This window comes from Pristis pectinata, chromosome 5, assembly GCF_009764475.1.
Source record: "Pristis pectinata isolate sPriPec2 chromosome 5, sPriPec2.1.pri, whole genome shotgun sequence".
Lineage (NCBI taxonomy): Eukaryota > Metazoa > Chordata > Chondrichthyes > Rhinopristiformes > Pristidae > Pristis > Pristis pectinata.
Window position 1 is genome coordinate 44,569,370 of NC_067409.1, and position 18,395 is coordinate 44,587,764.

The 18,395-nt window shown below is 40.7% G+C and overlaps 1 protein-coding gene across 1 annotated transcript in view; it reads left to right on the top strand.

Moving 5' to 3' along the window:
- Positions 1-18,395, top strand: part of LOC127570344 (E3 ubiquitin-protein ligase HECW1-like) — a 315,832-nt gene that overhangs the window by 266,988 nt on the left and 30,449 nt on the right. The window contains 1 exon segment of the mRNA XM_052015802.1: positions 10,134-10,232. Within this exon segment, the coding sequence (XP_051871762.1) occupies positions 10,134-10,232 (99 nt within the window).

Sequence of the window (18,395 nt, forward strand, 5' to 3'; positions counted from 1 at the left end):
ATTTGCCTTATCTATTCTGCTAGTTATACTTCAAAAACCTCTAACAGATTTGTCAAACATGATTTTATGTTCATAAATCCATGCTGACTCTATTTCCAGTCCTCTTATTATTTTCCATGTGCCACTTCCTTGATAATGGAACCCAACATATTCCTACTATTAATTGGTCTGCAGCTCCCCGTTTATTCTCTTCCTCTTAAGGTGGTTGAAAAATGTCATTGCCTGGCAATTGCATGATACAAACATCACTTGCATTTATCATCCCATGCCTGAATTGTGTAGAAGTCCTGCTGTATGCAAGCATGGACAGCTTTGATTTCTGAGCAGACACAAATTGAGTTGAACATTGTGCAATCTCCAGTGAACATGCCCTCTCCTGTCCTTATGGTGAAAGCAAGACTTTTCCCGTGATAATGGCTGGAAGGTAAGAGGGAATTAGTGGAAGCAGAATATAAATTATGGGTGAGGCTGAAGACAGTGGGCCAGAGCTTGTTGCCAGTGGTGAGCCTCTTATGCTCGCCAGTAACCCACCAGGTATTATTTGCAGATCTGCTAATTGTGACATGCTGGCAAGAAGAGCTGAATCCCAAATGATGAGGCCCTGTGCAGGAGCAGGAACATGAGTGATGTAGATCATCATGAGGGTCGGCCAGAAACAACACAAAATAGAACCTCTGACAATCAGCCAACGACACCGCCTGATGTCCTTCACATTCCCAAACACTCAAAAGCTATTTTAAAAGCCATTGAAGCAATTGATATGGTTAAAATTATTAAAACATGTAAATTACATTAAAAAACAAAAGCATTTAAAATACTTCAGAATAATTAAAACCATTCAATTAAGCTCAGTTGATAAAAATATGAATTACTTAATGCCCATCTTTGTTCCTGGCAGCCATTTCTTTTGAAATGCATGGTCCCAATGTTTATGTACAAGGCTCAGCAGGTATACTTTGCTGAAGGACTGTAGCAAGATCAAGCCATGATGCTGGACTTCCATAAGGAGTTCAACATTGTGGAGCTGTCATGAAATCACTGAGGAAAAGCAGTAAGTTCAGGATTTCCACATTCATGCAAGTGTATGTAGGAATCCCAGACTTGCTGGCACTTACATAAAGAAATGCCAGCATTTCAGCATAGAAACACTGGGATTTCCAAGCAAGTTCCATCCCACAATGGCTTCAAGCTTACATTTGTTTAACTGGAGGAAATTGTCCCTCTTCCAGATCTGAGACAAGCAGCATGATAACATTAGAGGGAGTGAAGGGGTCAGTAGAGGTGACGGAGAGCTGGATCTGGGTCTGATGAGTTTGCATGTGGAACCGGACACTGTGGAGCCGATAATTACAAGGCAGGGTAGGGTGAAATTATGGACAGGAAACCTAGAAGTGTGGCTGACAGTCACACCCTTCCTGGCTCACAAGCAATACCATGAAGGTTAAAAGATGCCTTATGCTTTCATCTTTTCTCACCTCTTTTAAATTGTTAGGTTTCCTTTGAATGAAGAAGCCCAACACACTGTAGAAAAATAAAAATAATATTAAATAGATAAGTCCTCGGGGTTACTATGGGAAGCGAGGGAAGAGATTGCCAGAGCATTAACAATGATCTTTGAGTCCTCCCTGGCCACAGGAGTGGAACTGGAGGATTGGAGAATGGCAAATGTTGTTCCATTGTTCAAGAAAGGTAAAAGGGGTAATCCCAGGAATTATAGACCAGTGAGTCTTACATCAGTGGTGGGCAAACTATTGGAGAGGATTCTTAGGGACAAGATCTATGAGCATTTGAAGAAGCATAGCTTTATTAGGGATAGTCAGCATGGCTTTGTGAAGGGCAGGTCGTGCTTCACTAGCCTAATACAGTTTTTTGAGGAAGTGACAAGACAACTTGATGAAAGTAGTGTGGTGGATGTGGTAGATATGAATTTTAGCAAGGCGTTTGACAAGGTTCCCCAAGATAGGCTCATCCAGAAAGTCATGAGGTATGGGATCCATGGAAAATTGGCTGTATTGATTCGAAATTGGTTTGCCCACAGAAAGCAGAGGGTGGTTGTAGAAGGGAGTATTTGACCTGGAGGTCAGTGACTCGTGGTGTTCTGCAGGGATCTGTTCTGGGACCCCTGCTCTTTGTGATTTTTACAAATGATTTGGATGAGAAAGTGAAAGGATGGGTTCATAAGTTTGCAGATGACATGAAGGTTGGTGGTGTAGTAGATAGTGAAAGTGTAGTAGGTTGTCGTAGGTTGCAATGGGATTTAGACAGGATGCAGAGCTGGGCAGAGAAGTGGCAGATGGAGTTCAATCCAGAGAAGTATGAAGTGTTTCACTTTGGAAGAACGAACTTGAAGGCAGAGCACATGGTTAATGGCAGGATTCTTAGCAGTGTGGAGGAACAGAGGAATCTTGGGGTCCAAGTACATAGATCCCTTAAAGTTGCCTCACAAGTGGATAGGGTGGTTAAGAAGGCGTATGGTGTGCTGGCCTTCATTAGCCGGGGGACTGAGTTCAAGAGCCAAGAGGTAATGTTGGAGCTCTATAAGACTCTGGTTAGAGCACACTTGGAATATTGTGTTCATTTCTGGTCACCACGTTATTAGGAAGGATGTGGAAGCTTTGGAGAGGGTGCAGAGGAGATTTACAAGGATGCTGCCTGGGTTGGAGAGCATGTCTTATGAGGAGAGGTTGAGTGAGTTAGGGCTTTTCTCTTTGGAGCGAAAGAGGATGAGAGGAGACTTGATGGAGGTATATAAGATTATGAGAGGCATAGACAGAGTAGACAGCCAGCATCTTTTCCCCAGGGTGGCAATGGCCAATACTAGAGGTCACCCATTTGAGGTGCGTGGAGGAAAGTTCAGAGGAGATGTCAGTGGTGGGTTTTTTACACAGAAAGTGGTGGGTGCCTGGGATGCACTGCAGGTGTGGTGGAGGAGCTGATATGATAGGGTCATTAAAGAGATTATTAGATAGGCACACGGACGAAAGAAAAATAGAGGATCATGGGAGGTTAAGTAGAGAGGGGGTAGACTGAATGGGGATAAGTTTTATATACAGTAGGTTGGCACAACGTCGTGGGCCAAAGGGCCCATATTGTGCTGTACTGTTCTTTATTCTATGTTCTAAATGAAGCCATAATACTTCATTAGAAGACTTAAAAATATACTGATCTGGAAAACTGCTCCTTTTCCCACCCTCATTTAAATCAGGTGGGTTTGAGGTGTGACCATGTAGAAAATGTATCCTCCTATCAGTGTGAAATAATATACAGTAACTTGTTTTTATCCTTTAACCAGGGAGTAGACTGTGAGTTCCTTTTGGTACAATGGTGCTAAACTTGATATGAAAGTGAATTTAAATGGAATTATTTGTATGGAAATGATGGAAAGTTTTTGGCACTTTTACCTGAGAACATCAGTTGTTTAACTATGACAATCTACGATCTGATTCAGTGGTTCTGTTTTTTTTATTTATGAATTATAAAATAATCTCCTGTAATAATTTTATCTTTCTTTGGTTTAAATAAATTTTATGTTTATTCTCCAACATTACATGTGCTGAGTGTGTGGGACTTAGTCGCAGGGAGCAGGAGTGTTCAAAGCAAAACCGTAGCTTGCAGTGAATTGCTGATCTTGTTGTTGGTGGTAAGAATGTTAAAAATAATTGGTTTCAAGTCTACAAAAAGGTGGCCGGTGCTGGACTTGATCTGGAGGTATCTGCTGGTAAAGCACAAGGGAAGCTACACTCTGCAGATTATAGATGTTAGCCCAGTGTGGAGAAGTCTGATAATACCTGTGCAGGAAAAGGAAAAAGTCAGCCTGAGACCCCACACAACAGATAGCTGAAATGAGGTGTAATTTTCATTGCTCAGGGATATTCTAATGTTTGGCCTGGAAGCACTTCACGCAGATAACAGGGCCTTTTTTGAGCATGTACTTGCAAACTGGCAAGTACAGAGTTGGCCACAATTGACAATATGGAAAGGTAATCCAGGGAAGTAAAAGCAAAACATAGGCCCAGAAATTCCTAGGCGCAGCAAGCCGACTGCACATGATACATTCCCATCCAAGTCTGACCCTGTCTGGAGCAAATCCACTAGCAGCAACTTCCTTGATGATGGCAACTCTAACGTGGTCCGTGTAGCCATGCATAGTGCCATCGAGGTAAAAATAGGATAATTTGGAGGGGCCTGAACCAGCTCCACCTATAAAAATGCTTTGACGATGCTTTAAGTTAAGTTGAACCAGCTGTCAAGCCAACAGAAATGTCTCTAACATTTTTGAAGATTCAAAAATTATTTTTAAAAACTTCTAAAGTAGTTTAAAATATTTTAAATTGTTGAAAAAAACAAAACGAGAACACTTAAAATCAATTAAAGATATTTAGTTTAGCTCAGTTCCAAAATTGTAAATTGTCTTAAACCTACCATTCTTCCTCTCAGCCAGGTGACTCCATTGAAATGAATGGAGTGTCTGAAGCTGTGCCCGATCTGGACTAGCACAGGTTCATGACTGCTGGGAAGTTGCAGTGTTGTTCCTGGAGTCCAGAACGAGTCCAGTGTTGGAGACCTGTCAGGAAATTACTAGTAAGGACCCTGCAGCAAGTTTAGGAATTGTGTGTTCATGCATACTGATGGGGGAATCCTAAACTTCCTGACAGTTACACAGGAACATGTTAGCAGTTACAAGTGGAGCTGGCAATCTTTCTTAGAAAAGTGCAGGCCCTGGTTTCAATTGGAACTAAAGTTTTTTTTAAAAAAGCACTTCACAGCATGTTTATTGCTCTGAGTGTGATTGAGAGATCGTTTTATTTTTCTTCCTTTTCTAAAGGGATTCCAGAAGTTACAGTTCAGCATAAGAAGCCCCTCAGTCACTGATGTGGCAACAGCAATCAGAGAAACATGGAATCCACACTGAGCTCATAAAGCATTTATACTTGTTGGGTTTGACTGGACTCTATGTGTATTGAGATAGTTTCCTCCTAACAGTTTGTTGCTGAAAGAATCGCACTTGAACACAAGCACTTATATGAGAGTTTAAATGTGTTCAACAGCCACTCTTTGTTGCCAATATGGAAACAGCTGTACAGCCAGCACAATATGTCCACTGTTAGAATATGGCTTTCAGCCACAACACTTTTCTAAAAGTAGCTTACAATTAGATTGCGGCTTGATAACATCTAAGTTGAGAAGTATATTTTCTTTCCTTCTTAAAGGGGCTAGCTCTTGAATTAAAGGGAGTGCTACAAACATACACTTTTGAGTTGTAATTCATACTCCCGCCTTGACCAACCATTTCACTGAGGAGGTGTTTAATTCCCACTGAATAATCATTCAATAGATACTGCCTTTTCAGTCTGTTTCTTCTCCCTCCACTGTCTACCCAAAAGAAAGTCCATACCCAAGAAGGGTTTCCTCTGAAAACTGAGCCAAAAGGCTGTCAGAACTTAGGAACTGAGTTTAATGAATTAGCAAAAGTTAAATTGAAATTTAGGATCTCTCGTTCTCTGATGTCAATTCTGATTCTAGTGCACTGCGGGAAATGATGAGAGGCCAAACCAGAGACACTTAAAGTCCTAAACAAATGTTGCACCATGGTGGATCCAAAGATTTGTGGTACCACCACTTTGAACTTCCCAAGTGCCCAAGGATCATAGTGTTGCACTTTTTCAGGGATGCACGTATGCCATCCGGGAGCAAAACCTGGCCTGGGAGGTCATGGGAAAGGACCAGCAGCCTTAATCATAGTCAGATCTAATCTCGACCTTCCTTACCCATAGCACTTACCTGATCATCAACCCAAGTTGATGATCAGGTAAGTGCTATGGGTAAGGAAGGTCGAGATTAAGGCTTTGTAGGATTGCTGGGGAGCAGATCAGTGTATAGTCTGGTCCTAAAAAGAATGCTAGGTAGGAGGTAGGGGCAGAGCAATGCCAGAGGGAGGTTGGGGAGGGAGAGAGCAGTGGATGGGAGGATCAGGGCCTGAAAAGAATAGAGGATCCTAGTGGATGAGTGGTTGGAGGCAGGGATAGATATCAGAACCTGGACTGATTAGAGGATTGGGTGGTACTGAGGGACATGAAGAGCAAGGAGAACACTGGGAATGGGGTGCAGTTGCAACGGGGGCCAATCAGAGTATTGGAGAGGGGTTGCCACATCCGATTCCATGGAAAATACTTTCTCAAACACAAAGTGCTGGATTCTGATAAGTAAAGGAGGTGATAATGAGAACCAGTAGGGGAGAGTGAACAGCAGATGGAATCGAAACCAGATAGGGGAGGGGGGATCATTTTGGTGAACTGTGTCTGTAGTGGGTGGATGGAACCAGGAGGACAAGGGGGACAAAGATGGGTGACAGAGGGCTGCGGGGTGGAGGGTGGGGGAGGGCATTGAGGGAGAGGGGACAAAAATGGGAGGATCAGAAGGAGAAAGAAAGGAAGGGGGGGAAGAGGGGGGAAGGGAAAACAACCCACCAGAGGGGAGGGTTACCTAAAACTGGAAAGCTCAATGTTCATGCCATTAGGTTGTAGACTACCTAGGCAGAATTTGAGGTGTTGTTCCTCTAGCTTGTATTGGGCTTTGTCCTGGCAGTAGAGAAGGCCGAGCATGGATAGGTCAGTGTGACAATGAGAATGGGAATTGAAATGGCATGCAATTAGGAGCTCAGGATGGCCATTGCAGATTGAGAGTAGGTGCAAAACGGCCGCCTGCCTGCACTTGGTCACGCCGATGTAGAGGAGGCCACATCGGGAGCACTGAATGCAATAGACGAGATTGAAGGAGATGCACGTGAACCTTTGCCTCACCTGGAAGGGCACTTTAAGTCCCTGGATGGTGGTGAGGGAGGAGGTGTAAGGACAAGTGTAACACCTTCTGTGACTGCAAGGAAAAGTGCCAGGAGTCAAGGAGGGATGGGTGGACCAGGGAGTCACGGTATTCCTTGCTTGCAAAATATTTTCCACACAGTGTTTACACCTGAGCAGCTGGGAGATAAAAGAGCCTTCCAAAGTGTTTCTCTTTCCTGTAAAATATATTAGAATAATTTACTATTGAGCAACATAAACAAAAATTGCTTTCCTGTTATTTGCTGCCCTTAACTATTTAATCAGCAATCTCTGTAACATGACTAACCATGTTGCTAATCCCACCCCTTACACATCGCCCAATAATCTCCTTTAAAGTGGTGCCATTTTGTGGCCCTATCCAAGGGTAGATAAATCTTCAAGTCTATGTTACAGTATAAACTGGTGTGAATGTTCCTCTTCTCTCCATTCCTTCCTGCCATGGCCCCAGCACTCGAATGATTATCCTTTTCATGCTACCATTATCTACTCCCTGTCTCTCGTCGGTGTAATGACTGTCTCAGACTCTCCCTCAAAAAGGCATTCTACATTTTGCTACATTCCCTCCTTTTTCTCCCAAGGCACAGGGGTTCTGTGGATCAAACACTCAGAACTGTGGAGCATATCTTGGTCTTTCCCCAGTCTGAAGCTCTGCAGCGCTGCTAAATGCCTGCAAAGTTTGTTCTCTTTTCTTCCACCTTATTGACAAGTTTTCTGGAAATCATGGAAAATCTCATGATCCAGATACTAATGCTTCATTATAAACTACTAACGTCATTTACAAAGCCGTCTCCTGTCTCTCACATTTTGTTTTGCCATAAGGAATGAAGTGCTATAGGAATCATTATTCACCATCTATTAGTCACGGTGTTGTGCATTACCTTGAGGTATTTCTCAAGTACACTTATGATTATGTAACACAATGTTAAACACATCATTCAGGGTGGGGAACTTGGAATGATTACAAATAATGAACTACTGATGTTGCAGAAAGGGTGGGTGAGTGCATGAATTAAACCCAAAAGTATTTTGTTCTTCCTTTTCTTTTTATACAGACTTTGATGTAACTGTAATATGTTGGTAAAAGTGATCACAGGAGGTCAGAATAATACCGATAAAAGTAACGATACATTCCCAGATTTTGGGGAGAAAGTTTTGAAACTATTTTGTAGACAATATAGAGACAATTCAAGAAACTATTTTGTGCACAACACTGTTTGAAATTAGTGCAGCAAGCCTTCTTGGCAATGTATTGACAGCAAATAAAATGATGAGCCACATTTTTCTGCTGATGAATAAGATCCATGACAAAGCTTGGATTCTAACAATTTGAATAATGCTTCTAGCTATAAAAAATATGGAACAAAAGTCACATTACTCATCATGATCTGTAGGAAATACATAAATTAAAACTATGCTAACCAATACCACCAATCACTTTTTGTTCTAGATTCCAGCATCTGCAGTCTCTTTTGTGATGATTTACTACTAATCATCAAAGTGAAGTATAGTGGCACAGTACTGATATGTCATGATGTCTTCTCCTTACAGTAATAAACATTGATAAAATGTTATTTCTTTAATATTCTACCAACCGTGCTAAAGTCCTCCTGTGTGTAATCTCACCCTTAATGAAGGGATCCAAATAAAGAACAGTATAGCATTTCTGTGTATTATTTACTCCCAATTCTTATTCCATTTATTTTAATATTTTTCAGTAGGAAGAATCTCACTTCTGAACAATTTCTTTCTTTATATTTACTAGTGTTTCATTATCAATTAGTGTGTAGAATTCATTAATTGGGGTTTTAACCCTTGTCTTTATGAACACTAATATGAAGGGGCAAGGTTTCAACTCGAAACATCGACAATTCCTTCCCCCCACAGATGCTGCTCGATCTGCTGAGTTCCTCCAGCAGATTGTTTGTTGCTCCAGATTCCAGCATTTGCAGTCTCTTGTGTCCGTCAAACATTTTTCAGGATCTTTTTGTATTTTACATGCTCAGTGATATCAATACTTCCACCAGGTATTCATTAAAACCTGAAGGTGGATTTTTCTTTTAAATAGTACAGTCCATTCATCCCAGTTTGCTCTATCTGTTTATGTCCAGATACTTGGTCAGTTCCAGTAACTGAGTCCGAAGTGTGTCAACTATGCTGGCTTAGTTTAGCATAGAGGATAATTGAAGCAGAACATTTAAGAAATAGGATGAAGTGGTGGGATCACTTCCATATTTACATATTTGGGCAGTAATGAGTCTTACATGAGATTAGGTAAGCTTGCAGCCACATATCCCTTCCATCATTGTGCCTACTTACTTACAACTCTATTACATTGCCCACCTCTGTCCATGTTTTGACTCATCCATTTCTTTGTTACATCTGGACTGGGCAATTCTAACATTCCTCTGACCAGCTTTTCCATCTTTCATCTCTGTAGTCATAAACTAATTGAAACTCTTAAATCTGAAACCTAACTCCCCACCACAGCCTGTTCACACAAATTCCTGAGCTCATTGACCTCCATCAGTTCCCAGGCCAGCAACCCTTTGATTTTAAAATTCTGATCCTTGCTTTCACTTCCTTGTATGGTTTCCCTCTTTCCTCTCTTTGTAGCCTTACAGCTCCCTGAAGTGTCTGTGCTCCTTCAATTCTAGTCTCTTGTACATTCATAGTTTTAATCATTCTGAATTGGCATTGTGCCTTCAACTTCCTGGACCAGGAGCCCTGGAACTCTTTTCCAAAGCCCCTCTGGCTCTCTAGCTTCTTCATTCCTCCTATAAATTGCTGCTGAAATCTAACTCTTTAACCCAAATTTTAGTTACATATCCTGATGTCTCCTTATGTGGCTCAATATTTGTTAACTTTTCTGCAAAACACCTTGGAATATATTGACATTTTTCCCCATAAAAGATGTTATTTTAATCCCATGTTTTTTTTTAGTATGTTACATGCCAGCCATTTTCAGGAAAAGCAGATGGAAAGCAAATCAACTTTCATTTAATCCTGGTACTGATTTTTGTTCAAGTGCACTGGCCTTACAAGGATTAGATTGAAGTCCAGGGTTCACCTGCGTTCATCATTTCACTCTCTGCAGGAAGTTCTGGGCCTCTGTTCTGTGTGTTTCACTGCTCAGCGTTGTTGATTAGGTGCAAACCATCTTCAGTAACAAGGGTACTGTCTCAATTTAGACGTATTTCAGATTGTAGGTGGCAGAAATGAATAATCCATCATTAACAAATGCAACTTTAAATGGGTTTCTTAATAAGCTCACTGTAGTCACTCTTTTCCTTTCAGGTTCAGATTCAGTGGTCGTATACTGGGCCTTGCCCTAATTCACCAGTACTTGTTGGATGCCTTCTTCACCCGACCCTTCTATAAGGCACTACTACGGCTGTAAGTTTAGAACTCTTCAAGTCTCTATGCAAATTTGGCTGATTTATGTATCATTACTCTGTTCAGATATGGCTTCAGAAGAAATATCATAGCAATATACTTTGGAATGAGGTTTTGTGACCATTTTATGGAAATTTTAGCCCCTTAATAAATGTTTTTATTACTTTTAAATCATAAACTTTCCTTTAGTTGAGGCTAACCAGACCAAAGATGCCATTACCGTAATCCCACAGCATGTAAGGTCTAAAGCTAACATTGCAATCCCTCCAGTTGGCAGTCAGCTTTGCTGTCAGTCTTATCCATGGACTACCCTCGATCCATAATGTTTTTCTGGACTGTATTATTTAATATTGTAAAGAATTCCAATGGCTCAATGATTTTTATGAAAGAGGTTAAAGAGTTATAGCTTTACAAGAATTTGCCATGGTAAAATTAGTGACTCAGTGAAAACTATACCTTAAATTTCAATCATGTTACAAAGAACATAAGAACAAAAGAAATGGGAGCAGGAGTAGGCCATCTGGCCTGTCGAGCCTGCTCCGCCATTTAATAAGATCATGGCTGATCTGGCCGTGGACTCAGGTCCACCTGCCTGCCTTTTCCCCATAACCCTTAATTACCATGCTATGCAAAAATCTAACTAACTGTGTCTTAAATATATTTAATGAAGTAGCCCCTACTGCTTCCCTGGGCAGAGAATTCCACAGATTCACTACTCTCTGCGAAAAGTAGTTTCTCCTCATCTCTATCCTAAATTTGTTCCCCCTAATCTTGAGGCTATGTCCCCTAGTTCTGGTCTCACCTACCAGTGGAAACAACCATCCTGCCTCTACCTTATCTATTGCTTTCATAATTTTATATGTTTCCATAAGATCCCCTCTCATTCTTCTGAATTTCAGCGAGTGTAGTCCCAGACAACTCAATCTCGCCTCGTAGGCTAACCCCCTCATCTCCGGAATCAACCTGGTGAACCTCCTCTGCACCAGCTCCAAAGCCAGTAGATCTATCCTCAAGTAAAGAGACCAGAATTGCATGTAGTACTCCAGATGTGGCCTCACCAGTACCCTGTACAGTTGTAGCATAACCTCCCTGCTCTTAAATTCAATCCCTCTAGCAATGAAGGCCAGCATTCCATCTGCCTTCTTGATAACCTGTTGCACCTGCAAACCAACCTTTTGCGATTCATGCACAAGCACTTCCAATTCCCTCTGCCCAACAGCATACTGCAGTCTTTCACCATTTAAATAATAATCTGATCTTCTATTTTTCCTTCCTCGCATTTACCAACATTGTACTCCATCTACCAGACCTTTGCCACTCACTTAACCTATCTATATCTCTCTGCAGATTCACTGCATCCTCTGCACAATTTGCTTTTCCACTCAATTTAGTGTCATGAGCAAACTTAGATATGCTACACTCGGTCCCCTCTTCCAAATTGTTAATGTATATCGCGAACAGTTGCGGGCCTAGCACCGACCTCTGCGGCACCCCGTTCACCACTGATTGCCAACCAGAGGAACATCCATTTATCCCAACTCTCTGCCTTCTATTGGTTAACCAATCCTCTATCCATGGTAATACCTTACCCCCCAACTCCATGTATCCTTATCTTATGGATGTCTTTTATGCAACACCTTATCGAACGCCTTCTGGAAATCCAAGTATTCAACATCCACTTGTTCCCCTCTATCCACCGCACTCATTATATGCTCAAAGAACTCCAGTAAGTTTGCCAAACAGGACCTGCCCTTCCTGAATCCATGCTGTGTCTGCCTGATGGAACCACTTCTATCCAGATGACTCGCTGTTTCTTCCTTAATGATAGCTTCAAGCATTTTCCTGACTACAGGCGTTAAGCTAACTGGCCTATAGTTACCTGCCTTTTGCCTACATCCTTTTTTAAACAGTGGCATGACGTTCGCTGTCTTCCAATCCACCGGGACCTGCCCAGAGTCCAGAGAATTTTGGTAAATCATCACAAACACCTCTACTATAACTTCTGCCATTTCTTTCAGGGATGTTGGACTATTTTAAAATCACTTTGAACAATTAAATTGAAAAATATGTATGGTTTTAATAATCAAAGCCTTGAACACTCAGGATTATAATCCATGGTGGTTTAACTATTGCCAGCAAAGTAAGGGATTCTTTTAGATTTTATTAAAACTATTCAAAAATGTTTCAACAGTGAGTAGAAACTTTTTTTGCATTAATTAATAATTGATCATAGAAGACAGAGAATGGAGATCAAGGTGAAAGTGCAAAGATATCTGGGTTTTATTGTGTCTGCGTGATAATTATTACAACATCCTCTTGCCAAAATTGTATTTTGCAGTGAACACAAGAAAGCTCAGTCAATGGCAATTTGCATAAATTGAACAATTCCTCAATTTGAACAAGATTACTAAACCCGTGATTTCAAAAGCATGCCAACAGTGAAAGTCATACAATAACAAATCATCTACATCACAGTAAGCCATCAAGTTTTTAAAACTTTAAAAAAATCATCTGACCAGCTGATACTGAACTATTTAGTTATACACAGTAAGAGAGACAACGTCTCCTTAGAATCCAAGAACTGATAAGTGTGGTGCACTATACTTTTTTTCTTATTTATGCATTTTGTCACAATTTATTTTCATACCCAGCTTTATTTTTAGTAGTCCACCAAAATAGCCATTCCTATTCAAGTAGACATTGAATGTCACAATAGGCTGTTCACCAATGAAGAACCAAAGCTGAACCAGTGCAGGAAAAACTTACAGGAATGTTGCCAGGACTTGAGGAACTAAGTTACAGGGGGAGATTAGACAGGCTAGGACTTTATTCCTTAGACTGTAGGAGACTGAGAGATGATCTTAAATGGGTGTATAAAATCAAGAGGAGCATAGATAGGGTGAATGCACTAAGTTTTTTTCGCAGGGTTGGGGGATCAAGAACTCGAGGGCATAAGTTTAAGATAAGAGGGGAAAGATTTAATAGGAACTTGAGAGGCAACTCTTTTCATAAGGGGTGGTATCAATGTGGAATGAGCTGCTAGAGGAAGTGGTTGATGCAGGTATATTAACGGCTTTTAAAAGACAGTTGGACAAGTACATGGATTGGAAAGGTTTCGAAGGTTATGGGCCAAAGGCTGGCAAGTGGGACTAGCTTGGATAGGGCATTTTGGTCAGCATGGACCAGTTGGGCCAAAGGGCCTGTTTCTGTGCTGTATAACTCTGTGACTCCATCTATGACTCAGGCACTACATTGATCAAATTCTACACCAATGCATTTTCAACGAAAATCCAATGATGTCTTGTGTCCATATTCCTACCCAACATTTGAACTTCAAAAATTATTTAGTTGGTTTGGGAACTACAGTATGATTTCTGCTTTAGCAATGAATATATAGTCCATGGTCACTAAATTGATGGTGTCCTTTTTATCATCTCAGCTGAGGTGTCTTCATTTGATGAATCCATCCATCCTTAGCATATAGAAATCAACAGTAGCAGCTGAAGATATGCATTCTAACTTGCAGTGCACTACTAAATAGTAGAAGTATTCATCAGTTGTTCTTTGTACCGCCAAAAATCTTCTCTGGTGAAATTAGTGCAAGCTGCTTCATCTAACCAGATAAGATTTTTAATACCAGGAAGGTTACACACTTTTTCCATCAGATCACTGAAACTAATTCAGAAAACCCAAAGATCTGCTGGATTGCATGTATTGCCATTAAACAAATTGGGTGGAGTAAACTGATCCTCTTGTCATTCTATTCAGGAGCAAAGCCAACAGGTCTTGGTATGTTGCCATAATTGAGTCCTCTAGGCCACCTTTCCAGGATAAGCATTCGCTTTTCCAGTGGTTGAGTTGATCCTTGCTCCAGTATACAGCCCAGTGACCTTTTGGAAGATATGTGAAATAAATATGTAATTAGAACAATGAAATTCAAAGAAATTAATTTTGTTTTATCAATTATTCTTTTACATATGTTTTTCTGGAATACATTTACTGTAACGTTGTAAAAATATGCAGAAAATCAGATCAAAGCAAAAATGAGGGAAGCCCGGAGAATGAGTTAGAAAGGTAGAGTTTTATTCCCAAGATCCCATCCCGTTCCTTCATATTTGCCATTCTGTCATTGTGGGTTGGGAGTAGGAAGCTGGAGGCATAGAAGGATCTTCTATTCAGTTGAAAGTTGTTTGGTGAAGTCTCTAGAAAATGCTTCAGGTACCTCAAAAGATTGGAGTGAAGTGATGTCAGTGGGAATCACTTACAGTACTTGGAGCACAATATTTGCTCTGCCCTTGGTGGAGTGCCTGTGGATCACTCCATGCTTAAGGAAGATAAGGATGATGCTGTTGAGGTACTTCTGTGATCTCTAGCACATCCTACCCTGACTATGCTCTTATCTACAGTGTAATGTGGATTGGGGATTGGTGGATTTACAAACTACTCTGCCACATTTCCTCTGGTGGACCAAGTCCGTTGGAATTTCTGCTTCAAAATGTCGACTTCTTCCATTTATTCACAACTCCTGCAAATGTTGCAATGAGTGTAATTATGCCAGTATGGAGGTTGGTTTTAAAGTACAATTAAGCATATAGTTTACCTGCTCTATTTTTAGCATATTTATTCATTTCATAACATAGGTTCTCTCAGATACCAAAAGAATTCTTGAGCCTGATTAGAATTGGTCCTTCAAGTGACAGATAGCACAAGTTGTATAAGATTTTTAGAACTGATGTATTATGTCATTTCAAAGTTCATTGTATTTTTGCTAACTTCATTTTTTGCATCCAGCCTTGAATAACTAACTATATTAATTTATTAAAATAATTGGGTACTAAATGGCTTTCAAAAATAAACTGAAGTATTTTTAAAATATTACCAAAACCATCCGAAAGCATCTATTCTATCACATAAGTATTGTATAAGAGAACATTTCTAAAGGTTTAAACACAGCCTCCCCTTCTTCACTGAATTTGGTGTTCTTTTAGAAAATTTATTGCAGGCTATAACACTCCTTAGAAAAGTTAAATCATTAGAGACCCTATTCCTGATTATTTCTTGATGGATTCTGAAGTTTTCAGAAAATATTGAGTCTTTTTGCTATTGTTGCGATTTGTTGAAGACATTCTTTGGATGTAAATGAATAATTTCAAAAAACTGGTGAAGATGTTTCCACATAACATTACAAAGGTTAATTTTTATTTAATAAATAAGACACATAATTAATTCAGTATTACCACCCTAAATACATCTACACACCATTCTCTGCAATATTGTGCATTCATTGATCAGCACTGGAAATTATTGTGATAGATAAATTTGTTTAAATTATTTACATTTTTTGCATTGTTTCCAACAACAGGAAAATAGGGTGCATGATCTTTTGCAAATAAAATCTAAGACTTACTGAACTGTGGCTATAAAGCTCAAGAAATAAAACGTGTTACATGGAAATACTTTAAGAATACTATCAGTCACATATTCCTGATAAAGCGTTTATCAAAAAATTATCAGCTGCATTAATTGACACAACAACTGAACTCCTGATAGAATACCTGTGATATATTATTCATAAAATGAAAAACATTTCAATGCCATGTGATGCATGATTCAGCTGTATTCAATGTTTCAAAGCAAGCAGCATGATAACTTTGTGCTGCATGCAAATTTGCATGATTGTAGCATGCACTCAGCAAAAAGTATATTGTTGAACAGTTGTATGCCTTTACATGGAGCTAAATGAATGGCTGGTTCCACTTCAAGTGGGTACAGCAGGCATGAGCAGGCATTCTGAAATTCATTCATTCTTATACCATACCTGGAAGATAAGGGATAAGATTTCTTTATTAGTCACATGTACATTGAAACACACCAGTGAAATGCATCTTTGCGCTAGAGGTGTTCTGTGGGCAGCCTACAAGTGTTGCCACGCTCCTGGCGCCAACATAGCATGCCCACAACTTCCTAAGCCGTACATCTTTGGAATGTGGGAGGAAACCCGAGCACCCAGAGGAAACCCATGCAGTCACGGGGAGAACGTAGAAACTCCTTACAGTCTGTGGCTGGAATTGAACCTGGGTCGCTGGCACTGTAAGAGCGTTACACTAACCGCTACACCACTGTGCCTGAATAGCAATGAATGACAAACATAGGGAGAACAGCTTCGAGACTTTCCACTGCTGCACTGGAGGAGGCGAAGAGAAGTACTCTCCCAAATGTAAGCAGATATTTGTGGTGGTTAGTGCCCTGACTTTAAACCCTGAGGGCCTAGGGTAGTTCCTTAAAAATCTAAAAACATCATTGGTTCATGAATGCAACATGGAATCCCACAATCCAGCCAGTTTTACTACCAACATCAGACACTGATCAATGTACTCTAGACCCATCGCTCACCTATCAAACCAGACTCACCTCGACCTCACACACTTTGCACTGCTGCAATCTTCAAATTCACATCTTACACCTCGCACATACTGCTGGTTATTCAACCATCACAGGCACATTACCCAAATACATTGCTTGGCACTCACTGACACCTGTCCCTGTCTATTGAAGGTCAAGGTGCTACACAACCAGAGGTAGGCATGGCTGTGTAAACTGATTTATTCGGAGGAGACAGCACTTTCCAGCAAATGGAGGGGCCTTGGTCAAAGCTTGGCTAAAACAATGCAAGAGGACAGTATCCTGATACTTAATTTTCCTTTTCTCATCCCTTCCCACAATCTCTTCTGATCTGCAAACTGAAGATGCACCTCTTACTTGCTCTTCCTACCTTCATCACAGCCATATGTTGTGCCTTTGTCCCTTCAAACAGGCAAGAGCTGAAGCATCCAGGCCATTGTGAAAGAGCAAGAAGATGGTGAAGATGAATAAATATCATTCAGTTTCACTCTCAAATCCACTGGAGCAGATAATGATGCTTGGTTATTTGGAAGATGTGTTTAGAACTGGGATGAGCATGTGTTAAAACATCAGGCCCAGGTGACATATAGTTTGGACAGGAGGTGGGGGAAGTTCAGGTGCCAGATCCCTGGAAGATAACTTTGTGCGTATGTTTTATCGTGGAGGACTCAATCAGCTAGACTACAGAAATGTCTCAGTCAGCCTGTTATGATGCCTACATTTAGTGTTAAGCAGCATGGAAGAGTCTAACACCAACCTTCCTCAGGGCTTTGCACAGAGTTTAGATCCCATGCTTTCCAAACTGGAAGTAACAACTCCATTAGCACACTTGGGGACCCAACCCCAATGCAGCATCTGATGACTAATGAATCAGTTTCCATCGCAGCACAAGTAGAAGCCACCCAAACAATGGCTTTTGTAGGGGAAGCTTTGATCTGTCATAGATGTTCATCTTGCAGCTATGCATGATCAAGCTGTGCCTATTTTGCTTGTGGGTATAGTGTTCAAAGGGATATCCAGGACTATATAGTGGTCCTGTAACCTTTCCTTCATTAGTTTGCTGAGGCAGCACTCCTGGCAAATGCCAGGGGCTTCCTCAGGATTACAGTCTATGCTCTTCCTTTAACTGCCTGCAGTCCCAAGAGGATGGATTTCAAAGCTGGGCATTCCAAAACCTGAGATGTTCAAGATCACTCTCCACAGTTGTCTGCAGTCTCACCCACTGTAAATTGGCAGCCTTCCACCAGCCATGCTATAAGCAAAGGGCTAGTATTGCACAAGAGCGCTAGGAAAAACAAAAGCAGACTCTAAAGGATGCACAGCTTGTTGCATTTATACAGGAGAGCATGCAATGATTTATAAATTTAATTTGGAAAGTGTGTTTTGTGCTGGACCTTTGTTTATGTATTGTGGTCCAAATGGATAGTCTGGTCAACAAGCAAAGAAGAGATATGAGACTATTGTTGAATAGGGAATTGTAGTTGAGTTTACTGGTGAGAGAGTTAAATACATTAACCAGTAAAGGGGCAGTGTAAGGTTGCTTGCTCTCTTCCTTCTGTTTCTCCTTCTTCTGCTGCTCAACTGCTGGCCAGAGTTGGTGCCAAATGCTTCAGCATCACAAAACACTTGGTATGAACTCTGTGATCTGATGTAGGGTACAGTTTGAACTTTGACACTTGCCCTGTGAAGTACTGCAAAGTTCCTTAAAAATGGTCCAGGCAATGGAAGTTCAAAAAAAATGCAGGTGCTGGAAATCTGAAA